Source organism: Talpa occidentalis, unplaced genomic scaffold, assembly GCF_014898055.3.
Source record: "Talpa occidentalis isolate TD23 unplaced genomic scaffold, MPIMG_talOcc4v2.1 talOcc4.6, whole genome shotgun sequence".
Classification (NCBI taxonomy): domain Eukaryota; kingdom Metazoa; phylum Chordata; class Mammalia; order Eulipotyphla; family Talpidae; genus Talpa; species Talpa occidentalis.
The window spans coordinates 95246069-95264149 of NW_023604972.1; the positions used below are offsets into that span (position 1 = coordinate 95246069).

At 36.2% G+C, this 18081-nt stretch overlaps 1 protein-coding gene across 5 annotated transcripts in view; it reads right to left on the reverse strand.

Annotated features, from left to right (window-relative positions):
* Positions 1-11573: 11573 nt before the first annotated feature.
* The window catches only part of SSBP2 (single stranded DNA binding protein 2), a 258475-nt gene continuing 251967 nt past the window's right edge, over positions 11574-18081 (reverse strand). For all 5 annotated transcript variants that reach the window (XM_054688419.1, XM_037530499.2, XM_037530500.2 and 2 more), the window contains one exon: positions 11574-12174. In XM_054688419.1, the coding sequence (XP_054544394.1) occupies positions 12145-12174 (30 nt within the window). In that variant the 3' untranslated portion in view covers positions 11574-12144. The remainder of the gene's footprint in view (positions 12175-18081) is intronic.

Here is an 18081-nt window from a genome sequence, read left to right on the forward strand (position 1 = left end):
CTTTCTGAGGTAATGGATATGCCTTGGGCCTTGATGATATTGATGGTTTTATCAGTGTGTTCTTATCCCCCCAAATTAGTTATATTTATGTTTAAAATCTTCAACTTTTCCCATAGCAATCATATCCTGGTAAAATGGTTTAAACAAAACATGTGGACTTTAAAAATGAAAAATATAGCTGTTCTTTGATGTTAGCCATCTACAGGGAAAGTACTAGTGCTGAGATTGCTGGAGGCTCTCAATCACCATGTAGGCTGAGGGAAAGGAAGCTACCTCTGGAAAGGGAGGTGTGAACATGGTAGAACAATCAGCCATACTTTATCCATGTAGGGGTCAGTGATTAAAGACAAAGGGGCATGCTCTCTGCTTTCCAGTCTCCCCTGTTATTTAGAAACATTGAGTATTTTACTAAAAATACTTGAGTAAAGCTAATATATGAAATAGTAATAGACATTTCTCTGTTATAATATGCTGTGTAGCATAAAAAAAAGAGCAAACTGAGGATCTTCATATGCCCATCTAGTATGACATGCCTAACACTTATCAGTAGAGACCAATGATCACATTAAATAAAATATAATCAGCTTATTTTTGAACTATCATTTTCCACCTGTCAGTGAACACGGTTTCTTTTCTTAAAAACTGCAGAGTGCCAGATAGGCAAGTTAAAAAAGAAAGAAAAAGAAAAGCCTTAAAAGAAACAAGCTCTCACACAATACAAACTGTAGAATTCCTAAAAAATCTTAATTATCTCAAGGGTCTCTATGGGAACTGACAGACTAGTGGGACTTGGTGCCCGGGAGGCAGCAGTGGGGAGGTGGTTCATTGGAAGGCACAGCTTACCTTGCTACATTGACAAACACCTGCCGCTGATTCAGTGATAAATGTTGCTCCTATAATAGGGCTCCTGGGACGGATGGGAAGGGATACAAGTAGGAATAGACTGAGAGAGATTACTGGCATCAGTATAAACAATGGGTCCTGTGGTAAAAATGATGAGTATGGTTAGCCCCAAAGCAAAACACCTTGAAAAACTGCTTAATGAAGGAATGCAATTCTTTTATCAAAATGTAATCATTCAATGCAGGAAAGATTCTGGTAACTATGAGATGGTGGTACCACTTGCTACTATAGTTTAAGATCTGTATCGATTTGGTTTTTAGTTAATTATGTTTTCTTGGAGACTTTTTTTTGTCTTAATGGCCCAAAAAGATTGAACTCTGTTCTTACCAGGGTCTAATTTACTCCCTAAGGAATAAAGCAAGTGTTTCCAGTGCCACATTCATCCTTTTATGCTAATAGCTACTTAAGATGGTACATTAACTTTCCAATAATTCTAAATAGTACCTTAACTACACGGACTGACTGTAGGCACTAGAGATAACAAGGTGGGGTGGGGGGATCTAGGGCTGGTAGGGAATTTAATATAATTCTACTCACAAAACCTAAGTGAATTTCTTATAGAGCAAGTTAGATTTCAGTTGATCAAGAGATGCATGATTGGATAACTAATTTCTTCATCAACCTTTAAGAGTATTTTCTATTATGAAAGGAAAATAGGCTTTTTTTTTTGGTCCCCCTTTTTGAAGCGCCCCTCCCCATCTTCCCACTTTAATTTACCCTCTTTGCCTTAAACATGGTTGGAGAAATGAGTGCTCACAATGTAGGCAGAGGTTGTCAAACTTCTAGCAGCAGGAAAGGGAACATAGTGCTTAGGTCAGGTAAGCAGATGAAATGCTTTCAAAGGAAGACAGGGGCCAGCCCTGCCGATCAATCCCTGCTCCTTTGTAGTAAGACTCCTCCTCTGGCCTCATCTAGTCTGGAATATAAAGGTCAAATGAAACTTTACAACTCAGTGCACTGGCTAAATGTCTCAGGGGAGTAAAGATTTCCTATTAGGAAATTTATTTTATAATTCCGAGGTTGCATTCCAGAAAGATGTTTTCTGGCTGAAATAGTTCCACATACAAACATCCTTAGAACCAGCTCTTTTATTAAATTCCTGGGTGATGTCTTAAGTGAAAAGTCTGAAAAAATTTTCAGTATATTAACATGATTACATGAAAATAAGAGTTGATAGTCAAAAAACTTACATAAGGAATGTCTTGAACTTAAGCACACTCTGAATATTTAAGTTGATACTTGACTTTTAAACAAGTGGTAAAATACACATTCTATCCATTGAAATTAGAAAAATTTACGCTAAAGAATTTGAAGAAACTCTTTTCACAAAGATGACACTGAATGCAAAGGAAGCCTTTACCCCTCCCAAAACATAAGCCAAGCCAAAGCTTTTGAAGTCCATGAAAGAGGTGCTGAAGGCATCCATGGCCACAAAAAAAGATCTGCATGTCACTCACACTCCAAGCATCCAAACACATCTGGGCATCTCATATATCCTCAGAAGAGCACCCCCTATATAAAGCTTGACTACAGTGAGTCACCACATGTAGTAGAAGACAATAAAGTTAGTTGGTTCATTGTGGATGTCAAGGCCAACAAGGACTAGACCAAACAGGCTATGAAGATGGCTCTATGACATGATGTGGCCAAGGTCACGGTCTGGTCAGACTTGATGGAGAAAAGGCCTATATTCCACTAGGCCTGACTATGATGCTTTGGATGTTGCCAACAAAATAGGATCATTTAAACTGAGTCTAGCTGGCTAATTCTAAATATAAATTTTCTCACCATAAAAAGTTTGGTAATCATTGTTTGCATACACACACACACACACACACACACACACACACACACACGCAATTCCAAGGTCAAAATTACTTGGACATTTTGTCCCTAGTTTTCCAATTCTATATTTTGTTTATAGGTTTTTGTTATGTTGGCATTTGTATAATATATCTATATATAAATTTACATATATAATATATAATCTACATATTGCTGCATGAAATCATGTAGCTTATTTCTTGCAAACATAATCACAAATATAAAGCTTACAATATTCATTTTAATAGAAAGAAATCCACCACAAATGTTAGGAATGAACTGTTCGGCTTTAATTTCTAAAGTTTATACATCAGTTTAGAATTAATCATCTTGGTTAAAAACTAATTTTCTACTTATTAGGAATAAGAACATATATTTAAGCAACTCAAATGGAAAAATATTTGATTTAATCATTTACTCAAATTCTTCAGTTGGATAAGCTTATACATGGCCAATGCTGCTTTTTAGTGTACAAGTAGGATGAGCAGAATGTTGGTTTTTGAGGTCCAGTGCAAGAGCTCAAATCATGGTAAACTTGGTGAAAAACAATACTGCCAATTAAGCCAGAAATACACTTTATTTTGAATGTTCAAGGTTTTCTGGAACACACAGTTTATCTGTGTTGCATGTTTTCTGAAGTGCCTACTATTAGCAAAACAGAATATGTCTTATACTTGAAGGAAAGTATTATTAGTTACTATTTTCTGCAAGTAGTTTAGCCTCTTACACAGAAACATTATGCAGATCTTTCTAGACCTTGAAAATACAGTAAGTGTAATTTGGGAAGTGAAGAAACTAGACAGATTTCTAGTCACCTTAGACCATTCCTCTCTGAGACTATTTGCAAAACTCATTTTAGAAAAATGCACAGCCTAATTTCTATAGGGATTTGGACTCTGAATACTTTATATTCTAAGTTGAGCTTCACTGGACTGTGTAATTTTGCAACCAGAAATCTTTTAGCAAGATTACTATTTTTGAGAAGAGCCTGAGATTTTTGTGTCTTCTAATTCATGTGGTATTTTTGCTAAATGCACTGAATTTTAAACTCTGATGACTCAAGAATGAAAATTTGGTTATGGTCTGATTTTTGTGGAGATAGTTATCTGAGAATATTGGCAGTTTACTTTCTACTCCAACTTTGGTGCAAATTACATGGGCTTCTGTGTTGGTTTTGATTTATTTAGTTCAATGAATTTCTTAGAAACCATTATACTGAACATCCCAATCTTGAATTTGGATAGTAGTTTAACAACTTTCATGGTGAAAAAAGATCTGTAATTGCTGGTGCTTCTGTTTTCAATTAATACTTCCCTATCTGGCTTATGTTTTTAAAAGCAATTCTCAGGGATATATGCACTCCTATGTCCATTGCAGCACTATTTATAACAAGCAAGCTATAGAAACAACTTTAATGCCCAATGAAAGATGAGATAAATGCTATGTCACACACACACACACACACACACACACACACATACACAGGAATACTACTCAGCTATAAAAAAGATGAAATGCTGCCATTTGTTACAACATGGATGGTCCGACAGGGTATTATGCTTAGTGAAAAACAGAAAAAGACAAACACCGTATGATTTCATATGTAGTACATAGAGAAACAAAGCCAAGGAACAGGCAAAACCAAAACAAATCTTTCAAATTCTCTGACCGCAGAACTGTGGCTACCAGAAGGGGAGGAGAAGAGAGGGGTAGATGCAAAGGGGAGAGGAGGCCCAGTGGACTATGGTGGACAATTATTGGGTCTTTGGTAGTGGGGATGGTGTCATAACATACATTTGTAGAGGTGTGAATCTATACCCCTAAAGCATACAGTGTTGTAAACCAGTATTATCTTAAGTATAATTAAAATATATGTCCTATTCTGAAATTTGGAAAAAAAAATGTGTAGCTAAGAACTTAACGATGAAAAAATACACACAAATTTTTCCAGTTTCATACTGCTTGTTGTAATAGCATGCTCATTTCTCAAAGTTAAAATTAATGTCACTTTCAATGATTAATACATGTGTTCTGTTAAAACAATTGTTACTATTAAGTATGCATAACATCCCTCAGTCAGAAGTGATTAATGACTAGATGACAAAACGGTGAGCAGCATAAAAGATACAGAGAATACATTTGACATAGAGATTACGTTTGATTTTTCAAATTTTAAACCATTTTTTCTCTGAAACAGTATTTACAAAAATATTGATGACTTTTCACCTATACTAGTTTGCATATAAGCAATAATTGGAAGTATATTATGAACACGTTCCATGTGCCAGAACTAGACATCAAGAGTTTTTTTTTTCTTACTACCATCAAGAATTATGTGCTTCAAGATGCAAAGACATAATTTTGTAAGGGAAATCTGGGATTATTGTACCCTGAGAAATGCATCTGTAGCCAAGCAGAGCCTAACATAATCTCAAGGGAAACTTTGCAAACTGAATGACACAGCAAAACATTTATTGTACAATATCTATTTGCTCTAGGTGTTTCCAAAAAATGACACCATCTTGCACCAGAAAATCTATAGAGGAAATAAAACTTCTTGAAGTAAACTTTTTGCTTCTTTTGATGTAAATATTTTAAGTTTAAAAACTCATTGACTCTGTAGGAACTTGGGGAAGTCTTCCCTATTCTCATATAAATATATGTTGCTTTTTTTCTTTGAATTTTTGTTACTTTCATTATGAAAATAACTTAAATATATTGTTATGGGAATAAACACTTGATTTCTCAGATTGTTTGGGTGTGGGTACAAAGACACCCTAACCCCCTTGTCTTCATTTTGGACTCTTCTCACTGTTTATCTCATTGACCAAGAGGGGCTGAGGGGCGCTGAAACTACTTCTGCTGGTGTTTGTTTATCCATGCTACTCTTGCCTGTGTCTCTGTAATGCTATTACCACTATTGAAAATTTGTTGCAGAATTAAAAATAGTTTACATCACTTCCAGGAAGGTTCTTAGTCATGTGACTTGGTTATATGACCCCTCTTTTAAATTTGGGGACCCTTCTTCATTTGTCTTGCTATTTATTCCCTGTCTCCCAGAAATCCTGACATCTTGTAAAACTTAAGTTACTCAAGGTAACTTTTGGTTTAACTAGTTTTTTGACTGCAGGATTTATATAGTATTCTCCTTCCTAAATACTATGACAAATGTGCTATATCATTGAACTAGAGGATCATATTTGGATTGAAACCATAGTACTAAAAATCTTTACCACTTAAACACCAATTCCATATATTTAAGAGTATTTGAGAATTTATGGAAAAATTGCCATTTGATATCTGAGGATGAATTCTTAATTATAGACCACCTTCTCCTATGTTCTTATTTATAAAGTAGTGTGTAGAAACCTATTTCAAAATCTTTATTTGGGTAAATGTTCATGGTGAATTGAAGCATTCATTTGTACAATTCATCAGAAAGATGGATGTAATTGAGGAGCATGGTTTTTCTTGAATTATTTGCATAATTGCTTCAGATTTCCATAAAATACCAGTTTAATCCATTAGCAGATATGTACTTGCTAATATATTTTTGTATTCAGACTTTACTGGACAATAAGAGCCAGTCACTTACCATAGCCTTTACTTACACCATATATATTTTTTCATTTTAGAAACTCTTAGTTTTTATATAAGGCATGTCTAATTCAATTATATACACAGATGTCCACATTAGTTATTTTTTGATTTATCATTCAAAAAACATTTATGCTATCTTTATATGAACAAATTCTTTCATGCTTTCACTAAGTATAGAGTGTAGAATTGAAAGGGTAGAAACTATATATGAAAAGCTGTATTTTAAAAATTAAATGTTGAGAACATGTGCCAAATTATGGGGCTTTTATGTATATCTTTATGGCAACTTTTCCCATTACATGAATAGCTCAACTCTTTGTATAAAAAGGGATAAACCCATTTGAGTTTAGATGCAACCACGCACATGTGTCTACACACACATCACATGCTGAATTTATAAAATGTGTCAGATAGCTGGTGTTCATGATTGAATTAATAGACTACTGAGAGCATCCCAAATGCCAGTGGTATTTGTACATAAATGTGCATTTATAAAAATCTTACAAATGTATTTTTTTCCAGGAAGACATATAAGTAACACTTTCACACATCTTGAATTCTTAAAATCACAATTAAATTAATTCAATAGCTGATGGTTATGAGTAAATATTTCTATTTATAAAGACTTTTCCATTTTTCATCTTTGAAACAACAGAATGTCTTATTAATTCTAACATACACTGTATTAAGTTACTGTCTTAATGAAAAGTAAAACATTTTGAAATATGGTTGGACAGGAAGTCATACACACATTTTTATCAGTAGTTTATATTAAGATTTCTACGGTGTTGCCAAATTTAAAGGATCTTTGTTTTAAAGTTATGTTAACTGGACAGATTATTTGGATTGTGGTTTCCTAATAAGTACATGGCTAATTACATATTACTGAACAAATTTTACCAGGACTTGATGGAAATTTCATTGACAACATGTTGTATTGTGTTCCGAGAACAGAGAGAAGAATCCAGATTTCACTCTCCTGGTGATGTACTAATGTCATTTGGTGCAAAAGAGAAAGCAGGATAAAATTTTAATGTTAACTGGGGATAAATCCTTTTTATCATTTTTTTCCTAGGAATAATACCTTTGTAAAATTAATTGCAAACCTCATTTTAAAAATGAAATGCTAAGTATTTTTAGGAACGTACATTTTAGTGACTAGGATAATCAAAATGAGTGCAAATTTATTCTAAGGATGGTAAATCTACAAAAGGGAAAGAAAAAAGCTGTAATTTTATATAAGAAAACACTTAGTTCCACTAAAAATGTCTACTTTATGTAGACAGTGCTTTATTTAATTTTTAAGAATGTAGACAGCAGAAATCTCTACAGTAAACTACTTCTATTCAGAAAGACTGATGAGACTAACAGGGAACTTAGCAGAGGAAATTCTCCTCGGGAGACTTGTTCAGCTAAGAATTCCTCTTTAGAATATAGTTTAGAAAATTAAAGGGGTCTCAAGTTTTTGATTTGCAGGTTCTGTTTTTCAATTCAAATTATAGTTCATGGGTACATTTGATAATTTTTGGTGAAATAAGATCATTTCAATTTATTGTAAACAAATGTGTACGTTAAAAAAAAATTTATTGCATAACTGCTGGCAACATTAGTGATGTCACCAAGTATTAAGTGATCATCTGTACTCTTACCTTTAGATGCAGTACCTTCACAGGCAGGCCTGGCGTGCACAAGCTAGCGTGGGTATATAAAGATGGACGGGATATACGCAAGTGTTACACTGTCTCCATCCAAAATACTTTTATCAGTTATAATTTTGCCATTGAAATAAAAAGCAATGAAAGGAAAGAATTATGCATTCGCACAACTGGTAACTATGAAATGTAAATCAGAGTCAGGAGTGTTTTGTGAACATAGTTCATATGGCCACCCCTAAGACAGACGTACATGCACACACACAGCTTAATATGCAGAATCAAATGTAGTAACAGTTTCATCACTTTCACTTCAATATTTTTCAAGGTATGGTTCAGAGACCCAGAGAGCCTCTTACATGCTGAAGACTGGATACCATGATTTTAAGCAAACACAGATACCTGCTCCTCCTGGCAAACAAGAAACTCAATTCCACCAGGAGGGGTTTACAAAAAAGAAGGCCAATCTACTTTTTGAAAAATGTGGGAATTCTCTCCAAATGCCCCTCCCCTCAGCAGTTTGGAGTCTTCTCCCTCCCACACTATACATGTACCCAGGTTACTTGCACCAATCAATCAATCTTTTAGGGAAAGAGAGTTACAGTACATGAAGCATAAAAGTGAAGGGAAAACTAGTGTCAAAACAATATAATGTATTCTGAAGTCAAGAAGCTGTGATTTGTGCCACTGCTTCTAATGAACAGTCATAATCAAGACATGGAAATTTCATTGATTCCCTCTAGGAAGACTATTAGTACTATATACTGTATGAAGATGAAAACTGTAAAGGCTGAGGAGGTGTTAAAAAAAAAAAAAAAAAAAAAAAGCCAAACCAAGTTCAGTCAGTATCTTATGTCTACTGGAGAACGTAGGAAATGGGAGGAAGCCTTGGGGAAAACAGTGGAAGAATTCAGTCAAACTTTCATAGTCTTTAGGACAGTGGAAAACTCTGCCGAGGAAGTGGAAGGCTTTGCCACACATTCTCCCAGAATATGACGAAGAAAAGGTATGGACAGATGTAGGGCCTCCTCTTGTTCCATACTGAACTTATTTTTCATTCACTGCCTTTTAAACAATAGCGAGTGTTAACCGAACAATCCTGTGAATTGCAGTGGAGTTCAGATTATTTCAGAGAATAACAGAAATTAAACTCTGTATTCCTGAAGGTAAAAGGAGTGTTTTGGGGCACTTTCAACGATTCAGGAAGCAGACTTGCTTTGTTAATCTTTTGGCAATGGAGAAATCTTAAACTCAGATTTCTCAGGTGTGCAATTCCTATTCATCAGCAACTGAGTCTAAACAGAAACATTGGTAAAGGAGCGCTAAGCTTCACCAATCAAATCTGGAAGGTGTTATCAGGTCGATGCATCCATAGGCTTTGTTCCTGGGGAAGCTTTGTCAGAAGAAAGGCAAGCAGTTAGGAATATACATACCTTAGAAAGAATTGGACATGTATCTTCAACTAGAGTGAGTTAGACAAAGTACAAAGAGTAAGAAGAATGTTTTCAGCTATTTTCACATTTCAGAAATGTACATTTTCAATATAGCCAAGAATTGCTGATAATAATACTGTGAGGTGAAATGTGTAAAAGCTCAGGAGTAGGTCTAGATATGTTTAGACTAACAAAAATGCATGAATGAAGATAGAAAACAAAAGAGGCAAAAGGTCTCATAGGAGAAAAGGATAAAGCCTAAATGATTTAAAATGTAAACAAATATTAATATACAGATATACTCTCTTCCATGTGGTACATGAGAAAATTATTTGATATTAAAATTTTCTGAAAACTCGAATAGTTTTCTCCTGAAAACTTTTTTTAACTATTTTAAGAATTCTAAAAAAAAAATTGAAATAGCTATTTTTAATCTGCGTTCAAAGAGAAAGTTATTTTGATTTTATTTCTATGCCTTAAAAAACCAAAATTTTACTTTTGTTGACCAAATAGGTTAGAAATAATGGAACCCATATTGCCATTTATACTTCAATATTACCCCCGTAATGAGATCAAGTAAAATCAGGTTCTTGAATCCTGTGATAATAAAAAACAATACCTTCCTAGAAGGCAAATAAAATATAGTCAAAATCATTACAATGGAGGAAAGAGTCAACACATTTGAAAATGCTAACATAAGATTAAACTCAATCACAACTATCAGTGTTTGCACAATTGTCATAAAAAGTGAAAGTTAAAATTAATTCTTGGTAAATTCATGTGTCTGTACAGTGCCATCTTCAGGTTACCTGGGCTTGAACTGAAGATATTTTAGTTTGAATTTTTCATGGGAGGTTCTTTCCTGCAGCTCAAAATTTGCAGCTATTCTCCAGTGTGTAGTCCTGGACCCCTGCATACTGTGTGATTAATGGTCACTCATTTGATTAGAGTTTAAATCTAGAACATAAATTTATTTCAGCTCTTCCCTCCCTCCCAACAGTTCTGCCCAGCACTGCTGTCATGCACAGCCAAAATCTTTACTTTCAGAAGGAATAAATCATTATGGATTTGAAAGAAATAAGTATCTGGGATCAAGAAGATAGAGTATATTTTGGCAAATACACTGCTAAATTTTCACTTTAGAGACCATAAGCCAAAGAGAAAGATGCCTCTTACCTGAGATTAAACAATGCTTTCACAGCCTCTGGAGTTTGGATAAATAATTGATGTTTATATCAATGGTACTTGTATCACAATTTTAACAAAAGATCACCAACTAAGCTTTTGGAGTCTAAAATTAAAGTCTTCATACTTTTCTATTATGATTTCAATGTTTGTTCATATTATTACACACAAAACCCACAAGGATCTGGAAAGTTCCATAGAGCAAGATGCTTTCATAAGGGAAGTGTTTTCTCAAACATTAACTCTCTGAACAGTGGCACAATGGAGATTTAGCCTTTGCAGTCAATGGCCACATGACACTAAGGTACAACAAATTATCTCCTCTACATAAAAACCCTGGATCCTGGATCTGCTGACAGCGACAATGTGTGCACAGAAGGGCCGGGGCTGTCACCAGTCAATCGTGCGGGTAGTAAGCAAGATAACTGGATGAAAAAACTCCCCGGAGCCCCACAGGGATTGTAAAAACTCTTTACTCCTGGTGATGAAAAGTCTCAGTCATTCAAATGGATCCTCTTTTCAGTGGCTATGTGCAAATGTTCACAGGAAGTCTGAATGAAAAATCAGATACCATTTCAAATTAGTATGTTCTTAAAATTGGAGCTCTAGCACTGGTGAGAAGTGACAAGTTTCAAGCAAATGATTCTGTTATCACTTCTGGGCTTTATCATGTTAAAGAGAAAATATGTTGCTAAAAATATGACAACTTCTGTTACTTTATTGCTAAGGTCTAAGCAATGGGGGCAGATTTTCTGTATCATCTAAGACAAATCAAGAACTCCATCTAAAGCAGTTATTGCAGAAATATACTGCATTAGGTTCCAGTTAAGCTTTTGCTGAAGTATTTTTCCTAAATAAAAAGTACAAAAATACTTTTCACTGAAGGTAACTGAGAAACTGATTTGACATAAAAATGAAGACACTTTTTTTAGACAGTACACTTTGTGATTCACAGGATAACTTGCATCAGACGCAATTTAATGAAAGCTCTCAAATAAGCGATTTTATTCCTATCCATGATTGCAGACATTTACAAAACCATAACATCTGAGTTCACCTTAAAAAATAACTTATATAAAGCAGTGATATACACAGCACAAAATAGTTCAGGGAGGGGCAGGAGCAACTTTTAATAATTAAAATGTAAACGTGAAAAAAAGGATGGAATAAAAGTCCCTACTTATTTCTACTTAAGATGTCATGTGATAATATTTTACAATGTCCTGTGGGTCAATGTATGTATGTGTATATGTCTGTCTAACATACACATATACAATACATTCTCTTTCCCACACATATACATACACAGATAATTATTTGCAGTTCGGTTTAGGGCAATTCTAATATGCCGTTCCGTACAGTTGTTTGAATCATGTTTGGACCCGCTTTCTTCACAAAATAGGGGAGAGAGCAGGAAATAAAAAGGTTGGTTTGGTGTGACTGAGATTCCTTTGTTTAACTGTACACTGTGATGAATAATTTTCTTCCGTAGTAGTTCTGTGAAGGGCTGACTCACTGTGGTTTTCATGAGGAGACTTGGTAATGGATCACACACTCATTGTCATGCTTGGGGAGTACTGGAAGGGAAGCAGAATCCGTATTTTAACAGCAAATCTTTTACAGACTGCTAATGATTTTCTTGGTAAACAACAGTAAGTGCACTCTAATGTCTTACAATCTTTCAAGCACAGTTTTTAACCTCATACAACAGAAAAGTAACCGAGAATTGACTTAGTCCTGAACTTTCAGTACTTCCTCTGGAAAGCAGCCTGTCCCTACTTTCTCTCTTTCTCTCTCTCTCTCTCTCTCTCTCTCTCTCTCTCTCTCTCTCTCTCTCTCTCTCTCTCTCTCTCTCTCTCTCTGGACTTAGGAGAAGGCTGAGGACAGGGTCGTTGTCACCACCTAACAGCCACGTTCTTATTTGGTGGCCACTTGTAGCTGTTTGGGTAAATTCAGGCCAAAGCTGAATCACCATAAAATAAGTATGAGGGGATAGTCTTTGCTACCTAGTAGCTCCGGAAACGTGAGAGGTGACTTAACCTTTCTGTACTTCTTTCTTCGCCTGTAAAATTTAATACCTATTTTAAAGTGGTTTTTGAGGATTACATATAGTAAACGCCCAGATGGTCCTAAGATTACATAAAGCATTTAAAAAACTTGATAGTCTGATTTCTACTTTAGCATATATAATAATGACTGTGGAAGGACAGTCAGTGATTGTTCCCAGGCCGTAGGGCCTTATTCAGGAATAGTGATAATCTCGGCAAGGGGAGCATGAACTTTAACAAAGGGAGGAGACAGAACAGAATGAAGTGTATTCCAGGTGGGTGGAGGTAACACAGAGACCAGAAATGAAGTGTAAGCTGTGTATTGAAATAAGCACAGATTTATTAACAGAGAAAGCAGGATTCCCTGGAAAAGAGCATAGGTGACTGGGATCAGCAGGCAGAAGTCTGGTCTTGAAGTTACCAGAAGTAGAACTGGGGCTCAGACAAAACCCCCACACTGTGACTGAGTAAAGGTGGAGAATTAGGCCTGGAAAATGGGTCACTGAACCATAGTGGTGGGATCATTCACACTCTAAACACAGGCCAAATCTAGGCAAACCTACTTGTTAATTACTTTTTAGCCTCAAGTTTCCTTTCAGTAGAGGAAAGCTAAATTATGTACTTGAACTGAGTCTGTCTTGGATTACAGTGAGTAAGGTGATAAAAAGGGCAGAGGCCGGGGAAGAGAAACAGGATTCCATTAGCAGAGAAACTTCTCCCTCTCTACCCTTAAGAATGGCAGCCAAAAAGCAAAGCAAAACAAAGCCAAACACCCAAAACAATCATAAGCGAGGACTGACAGAATGACAGAAAATTTCAGTGAACTATCCATAGACTTTGACAAAACAGAGTACTATTTTGGTATTTGACTTTGAATAAAGAAAACAGTTATCAAAGGTTTATTAAAACTAGGAAAAATTTAGAGAATGTGGCAAAACAGACACAAAACTTAAATCTATGCTTCTATACTTCGTATTATTTACAGTGAGATTGGTGGTCTAATCAGTGCTGTCCAATGGAACTTTCTGTGATGATGGATAAGTTCTGTGCTGTCTAATACAACAGCCATCACCACCAATGGCTCCTAAACATGTGGTCATGCAACTTGGGAACTGAAAACTTAGCCGTAGGTACCGTAAATTTAAATAGCATAGCTAGACTTCCATTATTTTAAAACAAAAATTTTATTGGATGCACTGCATGATCTAAACACAGTAAAAGACACTAAAGCATTTAAGGACTTCAAAGGAAATGTCTGAAAAAATGTTTCTAGATAAGTTGTAACTTGAGTGGTCATTTTTCTTAATGTGCATTCCCAATAACTGGATTTAAATATTCTTGAATTCTTTTTCCATCAATGTTATATCTGTTCATTTATGTGACATAGGAAATGTAGTTAAAAATATAGCTGTCATTATATACATAGTTCAAAGTATGTAGGGGATACATGGGAAGGTATGTATGTACACGGACATTTACACACGTACATACTCTTATCTGTATATGCTTTTCCTGTTACAAAGCATGCTTGTTGGTTTCTACCATCTTTTAGCACTGGCAGTCATTAAGTCAACTCATTAGTACATGTTAAAAAGCTTAAGTAAATCTTACAAAAAATAAACTTCATACAAATTTTTTGGGAAGATATGAGCTAGACTGTCCAGCAAGGAAACGAGGTGGAAAGTAGGGTATAGCAAGAGAAAATAAGGACCAGCTTCAATCCAAAAGAGTGGACACATCAGCTCCAAGAAATACAACTCAGAAAAACTAGTAAGCGTCTAATAAAGTTTTTGAATACAGGCAACTGCAAAATGATGCTCTGGGCATACTTGGCACAGTAGACAGTACTGGCGTGTGGCTGTCACATAAGTGATGTGCTTTTTGCAACAAGACTGTAAACTGCTCATTTGCTGTTGCCTTTGTTGAAACTTTCCAACTCAGTAAAATTAAGGGGCGTCACAAAATTTCTAGGAAAACTCAGGATGTGCAAGTGAAAAGGAATTTTTGCCACTGATTACTGTTCTTCAAAGTAGAAGAGCAGTGGCTGGTAGCTTTTTAGTAGTAAAGGAAGAGTAGGTGTTAAATAGGGTGTCAATTTAGAGACATAAAATATTCATGGCGAGCATGGAGAGCACTTCGCAATGTTTCTGTTGTCCTGCTGCATCAATATGTGATGACATATTGTAATGTTTGTGCCAAAATACTGTGATATCAGGTTGCCCTATTGCAAAACTCTTCTGTGAATTTGATTCTCCTTAATCAGATGACAAACTGGCTCTTACAAAGCTTTGGCGACATTACTGTTCGGGAAAATCTACAGGCATCGTTTTAGACACATGCCAACATGTTAACCTTTGTATTTAAAATGCATTTTGCCGTGGTATGTCTTGTTGTGAACTAGAGAATTTGTGATATTCCCCTTATGTATTAAGTTCCTAGACCATGAAATCCATCAGATATTTATTAAATCTTTGAACAGTGTGCATAAATTCCTGTTTATATACTTTAATACTACAGATCTACATCTCACTAAATTTCTATTTCTAAGCATCTATGTAGTTTATTTCGCACTAAGAAATGTAGCTACTGTGAACTGAACTAAAGCAAATTTAGTGTTATGTGACGATGTAAAAATTTGTGTGCATGGGATTCTTTCCAATACAGACAATGACAAAGCACAGGGTATATAAGGGTACATAATAGGAGATAATCTACCACCTTGTTTAATATTCCTATTTAATGCCATGATTTTAATATCTTAAATGCCGTAATTTTAGTGTTAAAAGTTGGTTATAGTTTAATGCCATGGAGGAAATAGTCTGCTAAATTAATTCAAGAAGACTAACAGATTTCTCTAGACGCACCAAAAACTGTATTTTTGAACTAAGCCTTTCTGTAGTCTGTATTTTCAAAAACAAGCATTTTACAAAGTTTGAACACTAGGGGGCATCTCTGTTTCTTGAAATAAAGGCTTATGATTTTAAAAAAAGGCTGACTAGAGAAACATTTTTTTTGATTCACACTTTCCTGTGTAATGCGTGTTTGCATTGCAAGGTTTCTCTCTTGGTACTGGGCATTTTTGTTTCTCTGTTAAGTGACTAGGAGCGTGTCTGGGACATAGTGAACACCTACTGAATGTTTATTATCGTCTCAAGCCTCCTGTTATTTAACTTCAAGTTAAAGACTGACAAATCCTCAAAAGGCAGACTGCTCAAAAACCTGATTTTCAGAGTTATGTGCTTTCAAACATTAGACTCTGCATGTTCATTTATTAGAAAATGTTTTCTTTTTGAACTCATCATTAGTTCTGCTTTTCCAGGATAGTAAAGCTAACGTACTGGAGGTACCTAGTCTATATACTTATTTCGAGCCCTACATTTGTCAGCACTGACTCTTGTTTGTCTTCCTTTGTCTCTTTTCTCATTTCTTTATCTGCATAAAAGGACTAAACGAAAACCTGTGTTGCTAGAGGGAGGCGACTACAACAAGGGCATCATTCAGAGCGGGGCTGACCTCCGAGCAGATCCCCAAAGAACAGAGCAGCCAGTGGGGACTGCTTGCGAGGCTCCCTAGCCCCTGTGGGGGATAACCACCCAGTTATCTCTCCTTTGCTGACTTTTCTGGTGAGGAAGGGAGAGCAGTGAAGAGTGGAGGGGGCTTTAGTTTGCTACAAACTCTGCATTTTCCCTCCCTCTTAGCTTAGAGGGCCTGTGAGACTGGGCCGGGAGTCAAGGCCGGGGGAAGCCCTGCTCCAGCCATTCATTTCATACACACATTCACAAAAGGGTCTGCTGTTCTGCCTGGACACCCTCAGTTGGAGTTAAAGGCTGAGGATGGTGCTTACTCTGCACAAAGAAGTTTTTAAAGTCCTGTTGTGTATCTGATACTTTCCATCCCATGAAGAACTTTTTCTTCTTGAAATTTCCCACTATTATTGAGAAACAACTGACATAGCGCTGTATAAACTTAAGGCGCACAGCCTCCTTGCCTCTATGGTGAAATGATTGCCTTACTAGGTAAGCTAACATCCATCTTCTCACAGAGACAAAATAAAAATACTCCTTGTGCTGTGAACTCTTTTGACAACTTTCCTAATATCATACAGCAATGTTAGCTGTAGATACCACGTGGCACATTACATCCCTAGACTTTATTTATAACATTTATATGAACACCTGGCTCGTATGTGTCATAGCACCTGTCAGCCTGACATGTCTCCGTTGCGTGAGCGTGTTTTCTTCTCAGATGCACCCTCAGCTGAAGTGTTGGATGCTCATCCCAGAAGACTCAGTCCTTAACCTACTGCTTTGCCTGTAGCAGGCCCAATAAATGGTGAGCTAACTGAATTGATTATCATACACTTCACTGAATTATACCATTTTATTGTTGGAAGAATTAGCTGAAAAGGAAATAAATACCTCTAATAAGAAAGGGTAAACATTAACTTATTGATTAATATCAACAAATTTGTAGTCCTTACCCAAACTATAGGAAAAAACAGAATCTAAAAAATAATTCCCATAATCCTAAGCATTAATGACTCTACTACCTAGTTTCACGTATTTTTTTGGTATTTCCTAATCACTGACAGGCTAATCTTTAGATTATATAAGTTTTTATATATACATTCTTTGTCCTCACTAATCACATTTATGATTATAAAACATGCAAATGAAGCAAACATACTAAAGATCAGCACAGTTTTATTGTTAGTTTTAGCAGAAGTCTAAAAAACAGGTCAATAGCAAGATGCAAAAGAATCCACAGAACAATCAGTCTCGGGTTCATTTTGGGAAGCAGTCATTCTGTGCCCAAGCAGATGTTACCAGCAAGTAGCCCCTGCTTCACATTCCGATGGCATCGCCTCTAGTGAAGGCTGAGTTAGGGCAGAATGAGGGTAGTTTTCTCTTCTATTTCTGTGTAGTTAGTAGCTCTCCCATCATAATTTTTTTTTTTATAGAGGCATGTTTATTTTATATTTATTTATTTGTTTGTTTGTTTTGTCTATACATGCACTGGGTACAGTCAGAAGCACGGGAGGGTGAGAGAATTCACTAGAGCCAGAGCGGGGAGCAGAGCAGGTAGAAGGACCGAAGTACACTGCTGAGGGGAGCAGCGGGCCGCAGGAGAGGTCTGCGCGCCATGTGGGACCCTCCTCCGGTGGCCGGGGAGCAGCCGGGGATCGAACCGGCGCCGCAGAGGCTGCGGGCAGGTTCGCAACCCAGCGCTCAACCGCTGCGCCACTGGGGAGGCCCTCTCCCATCATAATTTTAATGATGGTGATATGTGTGGAGGCACTGATCTTATGAGGATGAAATTAGGTTGGGTTTTGAAATCCTTGATGGCTGTATTCCAATTCAGTAGCTCTTAGCAGAGAATGTGCATCGGTGCCAGTGACAATGCTTTTTCACAGCCAAGTATGCTCAGCCCCACCCC